The sequence below is a fragment of the Acomys russatus genome, chromosome 2 (genome assembly GCF_903995435.1).
Source record: "Acomys russatus chromosome 2, mAcoRus1.1, whole genome shotgun sequence".
NCBI lineage: Eukaryota > Metazoa > Chordata > Mammalia > Rodentia > Muridae > Acomys > Acomys russatus.
The window spans coordinates 42701955-42717535 of record NC_067138.1 but is presented as its reverse complement, the minus strand read 5'-3'; the positions used below and the strand labels follow the sequence as shown (position 1 = coordinate 42717535).

The 15581-nt window shown below is 38.3% G+C and overlaps 1 protein-coding gene across 4 annotated transcripts in view; it reads left to right on the top strand.

Moving 5' to 3' along the window:
• Cpne3 (copine 3) overlaps positions 1 to 15581 on the top strand; it is a 146882-nt gene that overhangs the window by 121127 nt on the left and 10174 nt on the right. For all 4 annotated transcript variants that reach the window (XM_051160599.1, XM_051160605.1, XM_051160610.1 and 1 more), the window contains 5 exons: positions 2141 to 2230; positions 7393 to 7491; positions 8744 to 8830; positions 10590 to 10649; positions 11147 to 11280. In XM_051160599.1, coding sequence (XP_051016556.1) covers positions 2141 to 2230; positions 7393 to 7491; positions 8744 to 8830; positions 10590 to 10649; positions 11147 to 11280 — 470 coding nt within the window. The remainder of the gene's footprint in view (positions 1 to 2140; positions 2231 to 7392; positions 7492 to 8743; positions 8831 to 10589; positions 10650 to 11146; positions 11281 to 15581) is intronic.

The window sequence follows — 15581 nt, the reverse complement described above, 5'->3', positions numbered from 1 at the left end:
AGACAGAGTGAGCCATCTTTGTCTGGATAGGCCTGGCAAGCCTCATCATGAAACCCTGTCTCAAAAGAATAAGGGCATGCTGTATCACTGGGCCTCAGGGAATCACTACTGACTTACTAATGTAATTCTGTGTGCCATTCATGCTCAGGTTTCCTCAGTGTTGAATGCATTTTATATAATTACATTTTGTCTAGATTCCTCTGAAGGCTCAGATTTTACATTTTTTATTAGGCTCTGAGTTATACTCTTCCTCCTTTTACCTGCCTATGCTTTCATGCTACGAAACGGCTTGCATTATGGAGACTAGAATGAATTCTTTCTTGTGTTTTCTCACAACTAGATCCACACCAAATATTATGTCAATAACACTCCATATGTTCCGTGTTACGGTGCTCAGACTGCATAATACTGATGATGTCAGGCAATTTGTTTAAGCTGGTGACCGTATGACCTGAGAATCAAAGTCCTATGTTTTCTATTTGTAATTTATCAGTTGTGTATGGTGTGATGTTTTGAGACTGCATGAATTACTTTTCTCAAGGGTTTTGCCCAGTGGTTTCATCAACCATTGATAATCCTTGCTTTAATCAATTCTATTGGGGGTCATAAAATAGTGATCTTTGGTTTCCTCTGCTCACCACTTTATTAATTACTTTTCTAGTGCTGTAATAAAATGCCATGATGAAGGCAACTTATTGAAGAAAGGCTTTATTTGGTTTACAGTTTCAGAGGGATAAGATCTCATTAGGAAAGAGTAGAGGTGTGGCCACTGGAGCTGGAAGCTGAGAGCTTACATTTGAACCTCAAGCAGGAAATAGAGAGAACGAACTGGCCATGTTGTGTGTCTTTGAAACATCAAAGCCCAACCCCAGTGACATCACTTCCTTTAGTCAGGCTACACCTCCTAAACCCACCTGAACAGTACTCCTAACAGGAAAAGAAGTGCCCTTGACTTGGAGACATCTTGTTTAAAGCACCAGAATCCTTATGCCTGCATTAACAAATACCCTTCTTTATCATCACTGCAAACTCATAAATTGTCAGGACACATTAATATTACTTGTACAAGTCAAATCATATTTGAGGAGCAAGTCCTTCCTCACAGGCATCCCAGGTTTTATAGCATGAATAGAATTTGTTTATATTTTCTTCTGTTTCACAGTTAAAGGGAACCATATCTTTGAACTGAGTTTTACTATACAAAGTATGTAGACACCAAGATCTGAGTGCTAGACCTATTAATCTATACTAGGATGTCATACCTTTCAGTCTTTTCAGTGGCCGTAGCTAAGAAATATTTTCATATGTCTGCCTATGTAATACTGAAATTTTGAAATTCAGATTTAATTTTCCAGTTCATGCTCAAAAGAGTAAGATTAATCTTTTTAACTTTTCAAATGCATATGGTTGTTTTACATGCATGCATGCATGTATGTCTGTAAACCCATGTCCCATGTGCGCGCAGTGCCCATGCAGGCCAGAGAGGACATTGGATATTCTGGAACAGGAGTTACAGATGGTTGTAAGCCACCATGTGGGTGCCGGGAATCAAACCTGGGTCCTTTAGAAGAGCAGTCAGTGCTCTGAACTGCTGAGCTATTTCCCTAGGACCAACAGGTCATTGTATCCTGTTCTGGTTTTTTTTTTTAGTCTTTTTTGTTTGTTTGTTTGTTTTGTTTTGTTTTTTTGTTTTTGTTTTTCGAGACAGAATTTCTCTGTGTATTCTTAGCTGTCCTGGACTCGCTTTGTAGACCAGGCTGGCCTCGAACTCACAGTGATCCGCCTGCCTCTGCCTCCCGAGTGCTGGGATTAAAGGCGTGCGCCACTACGCCCGGCTCCTGTTCTGTTTTTTAATCCTCTGGGACTGCAGTGAACTGCCTGGTTTCCAAGACTCCACTGACTACCATTTCTAAGTACACATTGTTATTAGCTATTTAGCAAACAGCTTCTTTACTCAGAATGTACTACAATTGGACAATATATTATGTTACGCATATGATTGTAAACTATGCTACAAATTTTTCTTGGAAATAATTGAATGAGAGTTTGAGAGATGAGTGGTGAAAGTATAGCAAGAGTCTAGGAAAGGCAAGAGCAAGATTGGTGAACTGTGTTCTAATGGATCCTTTATTCTTTATAGGTTATCAAAAACAACCTGAATCCTGTGTGGAAGCCATTCAAAATCTCTCTTAACTCTCTGTGCTATGGAGATATGGACAAAACCATTAAGGTAACCTGAAATTACTACACATGTACTCTGTAGTTTTCTATGGGATTATGTCCTGATAAAACCATCATGAATAGAAATCGTCATAGATTAGACCAAGGTGTAGTTTGGTTAGAGCACTGTTGAGTGATCTTGAGGCCCTGTGCTTATTTGGGAAGACAGACACAGAGAGAAAGGAAGGAAGGGAGGAAAAGGGAGTGTGGGAGGAAAGAAAGGATGCTAAAAATGCATTTAATATACCTACCTTACCAAATTATGGTAACCCAGTACATGATTAACTGTTTGTATGTACCATGGTGATGCTGTGGCAGACTGGCAGGTTTGGCTTGCTGCCACTGCCCAGCATTATAAGAGAATCATCGCATGTTACTAACACAGGGAAATACTAAAATTAAAAATCCATGCAGTGTTTACTGGATGGTGTAACCTTTACACTGTTGTAAAATCAAAAACTCGAGTCACAGTACAATTCAGTATGTGTAACTCCTGCACATACAGGCATGATGACCTATCCCCTAATGTGTAAGTTAGCAACATTACAGGCATACAGACTTGACTGGGTTGTCTGATATGTTGACTTAATGCTTAAGTGTACAGCATGATTTTCATTTTAACCTCCTTTAAAAAATAAAATGTCCAGCCAGGTGGGAGAGGCCCATGCCCATAATCCTAGCACTCAGGGAGGCAGAGGCAGGCGAATCTCTGTGAGTTCGAGGCCAGCCTGGTCTACAGTGAGAGTTCCAGGACAGCCAAGGCTACACAGAGAAACCCTGTCTTGAAAAAAAAAAACCAAAAATAAAATAAAATGTCCAGCTTAAATGTCTTTTTTAAAAATAAGATTCCTTTGCTACACAAAAGAACCTTATAAACTACATTCCTTGACTATAGTTTATCCTTTGGACATTAAAGCAGAGGTTTGTTATTCTGAGAGCTCAGAATCTTCCTGTTATGCAGAACAGTGGGACAATGGAGGCATTGTAGAGACTAGGGGAGGCAGTTCAAGTCTCCACAGTTATTTTAAATGATTTTATTTGTAGGTATAAACAAAACAAAACCCCAACCTACCAGCCAGTGAACACACAGAAACTTAAAACACTTTGTGTGTGTGTGTGTGTGTATTACACCAAGACACACCCACCTATAAGTGAGTTCTATCCTCAGGCCCTAACTGAGCTGTCTCCTTAGCCCTAGAGTCTGCCATAGCACAACTCCTTATAGAAAACTGTCTTACGTTTACAACTCAACAGATGAAGGTTTAGTTGATGGTTTTGTTATGATTAATAAAGACAGGAAAGATGATAGGAAACCGCATACAGTTTAGAGTCAGACCAAAGCTTATATTTTGATTAATCTCTTTGCCCGGGTAAAGGATATTGAGCAGGTCACCTAACTAACACCTTTGCTAATAAAGTAGATAGTAATTTTTAGTGTTTAAGAGGGTTTAAATAGAATATTGAAAGTGAAAGCACTGTAAACTGAAAAAACAACAGCAGCAATGCAAGCCACTTAATTTCTGAGCTTTGGGAGAATTTTCCCCTGGTTTATAGAGAACTTAAAAAAAAAAATTAAATGTGATTTGTATGGTGTGTCAAAGAGCAGTGAAAATATAGGCATGATATAAATATATAAATATACTATGAATTATATAGGTTATAGAAGTAGTTACAAATTCTTAAGACAAATCAAGTCTGTGCCTTGACTGTTTGTTTTTGACAAATTAACAACAAAATCATGTTTCTAAAACATTTTTTACTCACAGTGGCATGCTTGCAGGGCCAATTTGTTATAGTAAGTAAACTGATTTTCTGAGCTTCTTCTGATAAATGTCTTCATTATTAAGTCTCTCAGTTTGGTTTTAGTTATGTACACTTGGTTCTCCACATCATTGCTCACATTTGTTCTCTAGTTCTGTATTTCTTTGCAACATCAGGTAGTCAAACATCGGCAATTTATATACTATTTGGAAATTATTTAAAGCATGGTAAAGAATTACAGAGCAGAGAATAAAGCCAAAATCTTCTGTGGTTCCTTTACTCTGTTGTCACTCTAGCATGTATTATTTTTAAAAGATAAAGAGAATAAGAGAAATATAATTATCATGCATGCTGCCACCTTGCCTAAATGGGAATGCATTTTGTGGTGTGTATTTTTCTTTTTTACATATATACAAATGTTCTTATGTATATATGCCTACATTTAAATTTCATTAGTTCTTCCAATACTGTTACTTAAAAAGTAAATAGTACCAGTGTTTAAATTCTTGAAAGAAAAAAAATGCTGTGAATTTTTTTCTTACCTCGGCCTTGGTCTAAACATATTTCAGCATTAACCATGTTGTGTCTGTCTTTGAAAGGACAGGAGGGAGCTTTTCCGTTTACTTCCTGTAGTGAGTAATCAGAACTCAGAGTGTAAAAACGTATTTTCTATTCTTTAAAGTTTTCATTGGTCTAAACTGTTTAACATTTTAATTCTGACTACGGTCTTACTGAATCTTGGCCTTGCTAAAGTTTTACTCGGCTCACATATAAATTGATGTTCTTTCCATGGAGTCTAAGATGTACACTTTCATTTTTTCCATAATTTTAAGAATATCTGCTAAAAGTGATCTCATTTAAGAATTAAGATAGGTTGTTTTCTGCCTTCTGGAAACAAAGCTTCCTTTAGGAAAAAAAAAATCAATTATCTTTTTTTTCCCTCTTGACACATTAGGCCATTGGTTCAAGATTGGGTATTGAATACGTATGGCAGGAGCCAAACTGTTAGACTTGGCAGAAATATCTATAGGGTATCTCCTTAAACAAGGCCCATTGCAATTCTTGAATGTTCCTGTTTTGATTGATTGACTGATTGATGTGTTCCTGAAGGATAATGAAAATACAAGAAATGAATGAAAGTCTTCCAATGTCCTGAGTAGTTTTATGTTAGCTTCACCGAAACTAAAGCCATTGTGGAAGCGGAAACTCACTCCAGCAAATGCCCCTACTAGGTTGGCCTGTGGGCAAGGCTGTGTGATGCCTTTTCTTGAGTGATGAATGATGTGGTAGCGATCAACTCATTGTGGAAGGTCCCCCCCTGGGCAGGTGGTCCTGGACTCCATAGAAAAGCAAGCTAAGCAAGCCAGTAAGGGGAACTCTTCCATGGCTTCTGCCTCAGCTCCTGCCTCCCGGTGCCTGCCTTGTTTGAGTTCCTGTCCTGACTTCTTCTGATGATGAACAGTGATATAGAAGTAAGCCCTTTTCTCCCCACATTGATTTTAGCCCTGGTGTTTAATGACAGCAATAGAAATCCTAACTAAAGCATCCAGTTATGAAAAGCAGTCAGTTGTTGTTTTAAATGAAAATCCCAACTCATTCTATTTTACTAATGAAGACTCAGGAACCAGATGCTGTGGTGAAAATCTGCTAGCTCAGAGAGGCAGGGAAAGCATCAGCTGACTTTTCTACTTAGCTGATGTCCCAGAAGGAAAAAGACCCAAAAGGCTCACTAGCTCAGCTGACAGCCCAGGAGGAGAAGGCCACAAGCTTACTAGCTCAAAGCCCAAAAAGCCAATGGCCAAGGAGCTGAAGAGCTCAAAAGCTAAAGAGCTAAGAGTCCAAGAGTTCCTTCTACTTCTACACATTGTCTTAAATACCCTCAACTCAGTCCCTCCTATTCTTTAATCCCTGTCAGCTGGTTTCTTGCTCCACCTCTTGGCCTAGGCTTAACTTTATTAAATTCTATGTACAGAAAGCTCTTGGAGTAAAGGTGTGTGTTAGGCTTTACTGCACAAAACAAAAGACAGGTTTCTTCAGTTCACAGTCTCAGGGATTACAATGGGACCAAATATCCTGCAACAGTCAGTGTGTTGAACTAAAAAGAAAACAGTCATTCTGCCAAATGGACATGTAAGACTCCTTAGTACCTTATACTTTGGTGGTCACTGCATGTTAATGAAGGCTGGAAGCCTGCTGGAGCTCTCCCTGGGCAAATGCAAATTGCTTCTTCTTAGAATCCCCTGCTTTGCTCAGCAGAGGCAGGCTGATCTCTGAGTTTGAGGCCAGTTTGGTCTACAGTGAGTTCCAGGACAACCAGGGCTACACAGAGAACCAAACAAACAAACAAAAAAACCCAAACCACCCTCCAATCAAAAACAAACAAACAAAACCAGAGCAAATAGGAAGTTTCTGGTTTGAAGCAGTCTGCAGAAGTGTCTTTGTCATGAGTGTCTTTGTCATGTCTTTGGTCTCTGTTGGTCATCACACAAGATGCACCATCTGTTGTCTTTGTACTTAACTCCTTCAATTTTCTTTTCTGCAATATGGGAATAATAGTACTTCTTTTCCATTCTGCATACCTCTGGGGTCTATTTAAAGACTGTGTGTGCACTGTATACATAGTAAGTACCATGTAAATGGAATGATGTGTTGAAATTATGTAGCATGATGGAAATCTTGTATTGCAAGTTCACATCCCTGGAGTTGATTTCTCAGCTTGCTTTGAATACATCAGATTAGTAATAGTTCACAGCACCTTACTTTCCCATGGGAAAGTTCTAGCATTCTGGTATTTACTTTTTCTTCCATCTGCCATCTAACACACACACACACACACACACGAATGACAAACAAAATAAAACCCCAAACACCCTACTCAGAGCAACCTAGTATGGCTACTTCAGTGAACTGACTGTTCCTGCCCCAGAGTTTTCCCTTGGGCTGTAAGATTTCCAATGTGACTATCATGTCTAACTCCTAATTACAAACGCAGCTTCCTTGGGTTGCAACTGATGAGACTCTAAATTATCTAGGACTTAGTTTTATCATTTTAAGCTGCTAGGATACTTGCTTCTGGCTTTTATACAGTGATAAATAAAGCAAGTAAAAGACTAGAAATATTTGCATTTAGCCTTCTATCAGCATCTACAGAGAGCACAGGAGAGGAGCTGGGAACTGCTTCCTCTGTGAAATGGAGTCCATAGTTGGGATTTTCATCTTGCGTGATGTAGAGACTGTTCTTGGGATAGCTCGGGATTGAACATGCTTCAGCGTTGCTTTTTAGTTAGTTCCTGTTCTCCAGTTAGATACTGATATTAAAGTATTTTGCTTATCTTAATTAAAAGGTACCTTTATTGTACTTTTAATAAAACTATATTGATCTTAATATATTTTCATTGTTTTTAATTCCAGGTAGAGTGTTATGATTATGACAATGATGGATCACATGATCTCATCGGAACATTTCAAACCACCATGACAAAACTCAAAGAAGCCTCCAGAAACTCACCTGTAAGTTACATCTTTGCAACTGTGTAATAATTGATATTTGTTTAACATTTCATGTTTTTCTTTGGCGTAGCAATTAATTTGTACAATATAATATTGTATATTAGATAAAGCCCTAAAATCTAGAAATTTTATTTAATGATCATCCAAAATTCCTGCATAGGATATGTGTGTTACTAAGTGGACACCATGTAATAGCCACCAGTACTAGGTGAGGATTCCAAACTACAGGAAAGAAAGCAACACATCACCAGGAGTAGAAGCAGCTTTTCTTCTTATATCCTGCAAGAGAAAACAGTGCTTTGCCTATATAGAGAAAACAGCATGATAAGATTCCGTAGCAGGTGCGAGTCCCGCATGGCTGGCTAAGCAGGGCACTTATCCTGTAGGCTACGTGTGTACCCTTCCTGTGCTTCCATGGAAGGACTTCACCCCTCCCTGCGAGTATCAAATACTAAAACACAGGGGTAAGCCCAAGAGTCACTGATGCACAGGTTTAAGTAGTCATCGATTCTGAAACCTGCAAAGGTTTTCTGTTGTGGGGTATCAACCAGCGAAGACTGATCAGGCATGGGTTTAAGCCAATAGAAAGTCTTTATTGGGTGCCTGGGAACCACACTGGCTGGTCAGGATCCCAGTGTAGCCCTGAGCCTTTCTCAGGGTGAGCTTTTAACCACAAAAAAAAAAAAAAAAAAAAAAAACCCTGAGCTGACACACTTCAGTTAACAAGAACTGTTAGGCAGAAACCGAACTACAGAAGCCAAAAAGCAAGGTTAATACATTTAGAGACTTTCTCAGAGCTGTGGACTTTGATGGATTAGGCCTTTGTTTTCATTAGGCTGATGGTGTTATCTATGTGCTGAGTTTTATAGCCTGAATGATACCATTTTGAGTCAGTTGTTCAGAGATCGGGGCCCTATTACATTTCCACATAGACAACAAAGCCCAGCAGGCACCATGTGGAGTGCATCTTTTGGTTTTATATATATATGGCTCAAGATTCATGCACATAAGACTGCGTTTCTTGTCAAGTTTATATTTATAAGTTTAATTTTTTTGTGGGCACAGGATTGGGCTTTATGTATTTCTTTTTTTCTTTAAGCATGTTTTTGTTTTGTGTTACTAATATTAACATTTAGTTTTCTTTTTTTTTTTAAGATTTGATTTTAAAGGCAAAGGTTGTTCATTTAAATTCATTTTAGTAATTTGACTACTGCTAGTAAAAAAAAAACCATTTCATCTTCTCTTCCCATAGGTTGAATATGAATGCATAAATGAAAAAAAGAGACAAAAGAAAAAAAGCTACAAGAATTCAGGTGTTATCAGTGTAAAGCATTGTGAGGTCAGTTACTTTGGCCATTTGTAATGATATCACTTTCTGAGGTTTTTTTGTTTTTGTTTTTTTGGGGTCGTGGTTTGAGACAGAGTTTCTCTGTGTAGCCCTGGCTGTCCTGGACTCGCTGTGTAAACCAGAGTGGCCTCGAACTCACAGCAATCCTCCTGCCTCTACCTCCTACTTTCTTTTGTTTGTTTGTTTGTTTGTTTTTTGGTTTTTTGAGACAGGGTTTCTCTGTGTAGCCTTGCCTGTCCTGGACTCCCTTTGTAGACCAGGCTGGCCTCGAACTCACAGCAGTCTGCCTGCCTCTGCCTCCCGAGTGCTGGGATTAAAGGCGTGCACCACCACGCCTGGCCTTAACCTCCCACTTTCTGAGTTCTTGTGTCAGTATGGTTTTCTGTCAAGTAAGTACTTGCTCTAAGCAGCTGGGAATCATATGAGCATCTGGTCATCTTGGGGGAAAGAATAGAATTTGAGATGGAAAAGAAATTTTCCAAGGTTTGAAAGCTTTTTAAAAATATTTTTAGATTTATGTATATAACTGTTTTGCCTGTATATAGATGTGTGTACTATGTATGTGAGGTGTATGCACATGTGAGCAGTGTCTAGAAGCCAGAAGAGAGTGTTAGGTGTCTTGGGTCTGGAGTAGATGGTTGTGAGCATCCTTGTGGGTTCTGGGAACCAACCCACAACCTCTGCAAGAGCAGCACCTGCCCATTGGCAACTTCTTAGCGAAAGACAAAGTATGATAGCTTTCTGTTGTCTTAGGAAATTGAGATTTGACATGGTCTGACCAAGTACATATATCCTGGGTATAATTTCTTCATAAACAGTTATAAATGGTGGGGAAAAGCCAAGTCTCTCCCGCTGAAAGCATGTTTTGATTTTGTTATTAATTTTCTAAGTCTTGATTACTAAATGTTTGTTAATACTGGCAGTATTTTAAACCTATTACATAAAACTTTCAGTGATTACATTTCTTCTTTTGCCATTGATACTTCAAACCTTTCTGTTTTTAGTCACATGAATTTTTTTGATGTTTTTATTTGCATATATTGCTTTACTATAATGGGTTTTATTATGAAATTCTCATACATGTATGTAATGCATTTTGTACAGGTTTACCATCCCTCTTCGCCCTCTCTCGTCCTCACACTCTGTTGTACCTTCCTTTTCCCAACTAGTCCTGCTTTACTTTCATTCTCTCCCCCTCCCCCCTTTCCCATGTGTGTGTGTGTCTGTGTGTGTGTGTGTGTCTGTGTGTGTGTGTCTGTGTGTGTGTGTCTGTGTGTGTGTGTCTGTGTGTGTGTGTGTCTTTGTGTGTCTGTGTGTGTCTGTGTGTGTGTGTGTGTGTGTGTGTGTGTGTGTGAGAGAGAGAGAGAGAGATACTAAGACTGACTCAATTACTGTGGTTAGGGTTATTTACAGGAACATAAGTAGCATACCTGTGGTGACACTTGAAGAAAATGTTCCCCACTCCCTCAGCAATCATTAACAGGCTATTAATTCTCAGGAGGGGCCTCACTTTGTTAGCCCTTACCTTGATATTTTAACCTCAATATTGCTGTACTTAGGCTATAGTAAACCTTTATGAGTCCTGACATTTAGGGGAGAAGTTCTGTATGCTCGAGTGTGAGATTGATTTCCACATGTTTATGTCATGTGCTATTCAGCTTACAAGCTCTGAAGTGTATATGCCAAGGAGCCTTTTGTTTCTCTTGTGTAGTTGAAGAGTTTGGTTTTAACAGTGTGTGTTTGTTTTTAGATTACTGTAGAATGCACATTTCTTGACTATATCATGGGAGGATGCCAGCTGAATTTTACTGTAAGTAACACTGAGCTTTCTAACCTAGGTTGTTAGTTGTTGCCCACCCCACCTCCATTTTGCAGCATTCTTTTACTACTAAGTTGACTTTCCATTGAAGTTTACACAATATTTAGCATCACTTCCTCATGGACCATGTAGGTTCATCATGGAAATTTTGCCTTAGTTGATGAGTTGATGAATCATCTCTCCCAGTTTAGGGAAAACAGATATGCATAAAAACGGTGGTTATTCTGCAGTAATTTAAGGAATAGAAAACGAACATAAAAAGCACTCCTTAAATATGGGGTCACTCATACAGTGAATGATTTGTGATTCTTCAATCTAGAAAGAGAAGAACAGGTTGTTGTCATGGTGAGGTCTGTTCAGTTGTTTGTAGAAATGCTGTGAGCATTTGTTAGGAAATGGCAGTAGTAGGGTCTGTGAAGAGTTCTTGGACCTCAAGCTCAAGTAGCCCTGCCCTCTCTTTAGTAAAAACTGCTATCCTTTCTTGGTAGGTGGGAGTGGACTTCACTGGCTCCAATGGTGACCCCAGTTCTCCAGACTCCCTGCATTACATCAGTCCTAATGGTGTTAATGAGTATCTGACTGCCATCTGGTCTGTGGGATTGGTAGTTCAAGATTACGACGCGTGAGTATGACTTTGGAAATACTGAAGCACACATTTCATAATTTCTTAGAAAGGACCCTTTCTGTTTCAATAGCTAGTGTTGTAATAGAGGTGGAGGGATGAGAACGATGGAACAATGCCCTTTCTCAGACTTCTTTCTTTATCTCTTTGTGTTTTCCATTGATCTCTTCACTTTTGCTGTGATTATTTATAATGTGTTGTATATAGCTTCACCATTTAATGGTTGACAGAATTCAGCAAGACTCATTTGTTTGATCTCATTTCCTTGGAGTTTTAATCATTAGAGTCAGTCTAGATAACATAATCTTGTAAACAGTAGTAATCATTTCTTAGCATGTGTCCATGATCTTCTTGACAGTGACATTTTTATTTATTCATTCTAAGGAAGGGTCTCACTGTATCCCTCCCTGGCTTGGAACTCAATATGTATACCAGCCTGGCCTTGAAATCCCAGAGGTCTCTCTACTTCTGCCTCCCAAATGCTAGAATTAAGGAATTTCATAACCACGTTCTGCTGAAAGTAGTCTTTTAATTGAAACTTCTGACAAGGCTAAAGACCACCTTAACCTAAAGATTGCTGTAAAATATTTAAATGAATTTTCAATATTTAGAGTTTTGAGTAGTTTTGGGGGCTTAGTATATTTTGAGTGGTAGAGTCAGTACCAACCTATGCAAAAATCCTGGGTCCAATTCTCACACCCACTAAAAATATAATTAATAATAATAATAGATTTCTTTTTTATTTTTTTATATATTATTAAACATATATACAATAAACTACCTATAACACGAAGAACCACAAAACAATGTTACATTCATAGTGTTTTGGCTATTTGTATTTGGCAGCCTTGAAGAAAACATCTTTCCTTTGTTGGTACCTCCAAAATTCTGACTGTAAATCAGCTTCAATCCCATCTTGTCATTATCAACTTAAAACATCTATCTAGACCTAAAAACATTTTAACCCCTAAACACCTAAGCTTAATGATAAAACTAAACTATCTGGTCTTCAACCCCATCAGAGACTTAAGAATGAATAAAATTAATTACCTGAGTAAACAGGGAGTGCAGGGAAACAGTTTCCAGAATGAGAAGATGGCAGAGACAGTTTGTTGTTTGCAGTTTGCAGTCACCTAAAACTCTCTATAATGTTGGAGCATCATCTTCAGCCTTCTGGCCTAGTATATCTGACAGACATATTTGTGAGGCAGGCACTATTGAGGACTTGCTTACTTTGTCTTGGTGGAGTTTGGCTGTCAACTCTGTCTGCATCCAAGCTTGCCTATTGTTAGGCAGAATTCTGTCTGTGGTAGAAAAGAGGGCATTTTGCCCAGTGGCTTACTTGCCATATATGAAGCCATCTCCATAAGCAGATTCTTTGATGCTTAGCATTTTCTTTAAGGTAGGCTGAGTGTTTCCAGGAGTTAACCTGTCTTATTATCAATGAATCTTTAAAACAATAAATCTTTAAGTGCCATACTCTGTAGGTCTCTGAGGTTTTTGAAGACCTTATCTACCTATTTTACCTTATCTTTTATAGAATCATATCTATCTGTTACACCTAGGATGTATATTCTTGTAATAAAAATAGACTAATAATTGACATAACCATGATTTGATCAACTAACAATTAACTTGTATAACTTACTTATCCTTAACAGCCTGCAATAGCACTTTCAAAGTGTTGGAAGTGAACTTTATATTATAATTTAGTTGTATGGGCACAATACCTCATATTAGGGTAGAAGTATATGTAAAGTGTATGAAGAATAATCTTAAATTTGAATTCTATACCAATGTATTAAAATTAAACTTACTTCGCATCTGTATACAAAATTATATACCAGTAAATTAAAAATAACCTTGAAGTAACAATTGAGACCTTAAGTTGAGGAGTAGATTCACATATTGACTTTTTCTCCTACCATCCCTATTATTTTTATATTTCCCCCTTCTTTCTTTTCAATCCCTATCTCCAAACCTAAGAGTGGACCATAAAGGAAAAGAGCGATATCCCTGAATCCAGCCTGTTTTCTCTCTCAATAAGACAAATAATAACTTCTAACCAACTCAAAATGAAAATAAACATCTATAGCTCAAGAAAGCAACCGAAAACCTACCCAATCCCCCTTAAGGGAAATGAGGTGTCATTTTCTTAAGGTTTCTTCTGGCTGATTTGGGACAAATAATACCTTTGTAGAGGCCCAAATAAAATTGGGGAAAATGGTTAAACAAGCTGGGAATAGTATTTGTGGTCCAGTTTCTAAATGTTGAGAAATTTCAGGCTTAATTAGAATCCCGCGTGAGACAGTCTGAAATACTGGACCAATTGGGATTGGAAGCTTTCTTTGAAGCTGTCCTGTTCTGATGAGGAGCAGCAGCTGAAGCACTTGGTACTGGAACATGAAAGATGCAGGATGTCTGTGTCCAGCATGCTGAGAGGAATGCATCCTGTCAGGTCTGATCGAGTATCAGCGTCTATTTTGTTGTTGTTGTTCTGAAAACATATAATTTCTCACAAGCATTATACAGTCCTAAAATTATAAATGTATGAGGTGTGCGTCATGCACAGAACAATTAAAGCTGGTTTTCTGTTCTTTGTATGAGCAGAAAAAAGACATCTGTAAATCTTCATTCATGCGATAGAAAGAATGGCATCTAATAATAAATCACAGGGATTCTGTAACCAACAACAAGCATAATAGATTTCTTATAACAGCTAATATGTACCAGAGACCATTTTACTGCTCTAAATAGAGGATGAGCCATAGATGGCAATCAACCAGTCATCACAGAGCCACTCTGAAAATGGGACAAGACTAGACTAATTTCACACATGAATTCTTAGAAACATGTAATGAACAAATTCAAACCTAAATGAATGCATTTTTAAAAATTAGAAAGTATCAGAAAAAGGGACAAATACAGAATTAAGGGGAAAAAAATCAACTTTTTGCTAGCCAGCAACAACAAAATTATTATGTCAATAATTAATTAAATTATATTCACTAAGAGTATAGTGAATAAAGGTCATAGTGCACATTATAATTGAATACAAATTTTGTAAAAGATCTTGGATTTTTAGAAAAGTAAACTAAAAAAATGTACTGAATAATTAAGAAGAAACCATATTTAATGGAAAGACAAGTCTTATGGTATGATGTAAAATGAAATTTCTCTCAGAATTAGTCAGTTTAAATCAGAATGGTAGACCCCTGACAGAAAGTCTTAGAGTTCTCTAGATAGAAGAAGGAGCCAGAATCACCCAGCCATTTTTCAAAAGGAAAGAAGGAAGGGAGGGAGGGAGGAAGGAAAGGGGAGTTTAAATTTGCTCTAGCAGTTTCTTTTGTTTGGTTCTTATTTTTAACTTTTAAAGTATTTATTTTAAAGGATCTACTGATTTTCTCTTGTGTGGATGAGTGTTCTACCTGTGTGTGCAGTGTGTGTGTGCCTGGTGCCTGTGGAGGTCAGAAGAGGGTGTGGCGAATCTCCTGGAACAGGCAGTATGAGGGTGTGGGTACTGGGCACCAAGCCTGGGCCCCCTGCAAGAGCAGTGATTGCTCTTACCCTCTGACTGGTCTCTCAGCCCTGCTTTAACAGCTTTTAAAACTTATTTCTGTGATCAAATGGTGGGGGAGGAGGTCCACTTCTGTTAGAGGTCAGGAGAGGAGAATACAGTGGGAGAGGGAGGGAGGGTGGGAACTGGAAGACAGGAGGGAGGGGATAACAGTCAGGATGTAATGCCAATACATTATACTAATTAAAAAAAATTACTCCTTTAAAAAAAAAAAAAAAAAACAGGGAAAAAGTAACAACTGATTTCCAAGCTTGAGTATAAAACTATACTTGATCATTTGAACCAAGCATGCAGGCTAGAAATAATCTGAATGTACACACATGTGACTTTAGTGAGAATCGCATCCAAAATGAAGGGATTGTACCCGCACCATATTGCGTAAGAGTGAAATTTGAACCTGGGTGTGCTGTACACGACTTTAATCCTAGCACTCAGGAGAAAGGCAGGTGGTCTGTGAGTTTGAGGCAGCCTGGTCTACGTAATGAGTTCCAGGACCGCCAGGGCTGCACATAGTGAGACCCTGTCTGAAGACATTGACAAAGACTTGAATTTGAGTCCACGGTTCATACCTGTAAATTATGTTAAAACTCAAACACTATAAACTTGAAAAGATTCTCAACTAAGCAGCCTCACAAAATAGCAGTAGCGTTGTCGCCTGCCATTCTCAGTTTACGGCTTCTAGTCCTGGAGCCACAATCCCTGGGGCTTTGTAGACAGCAGGAAG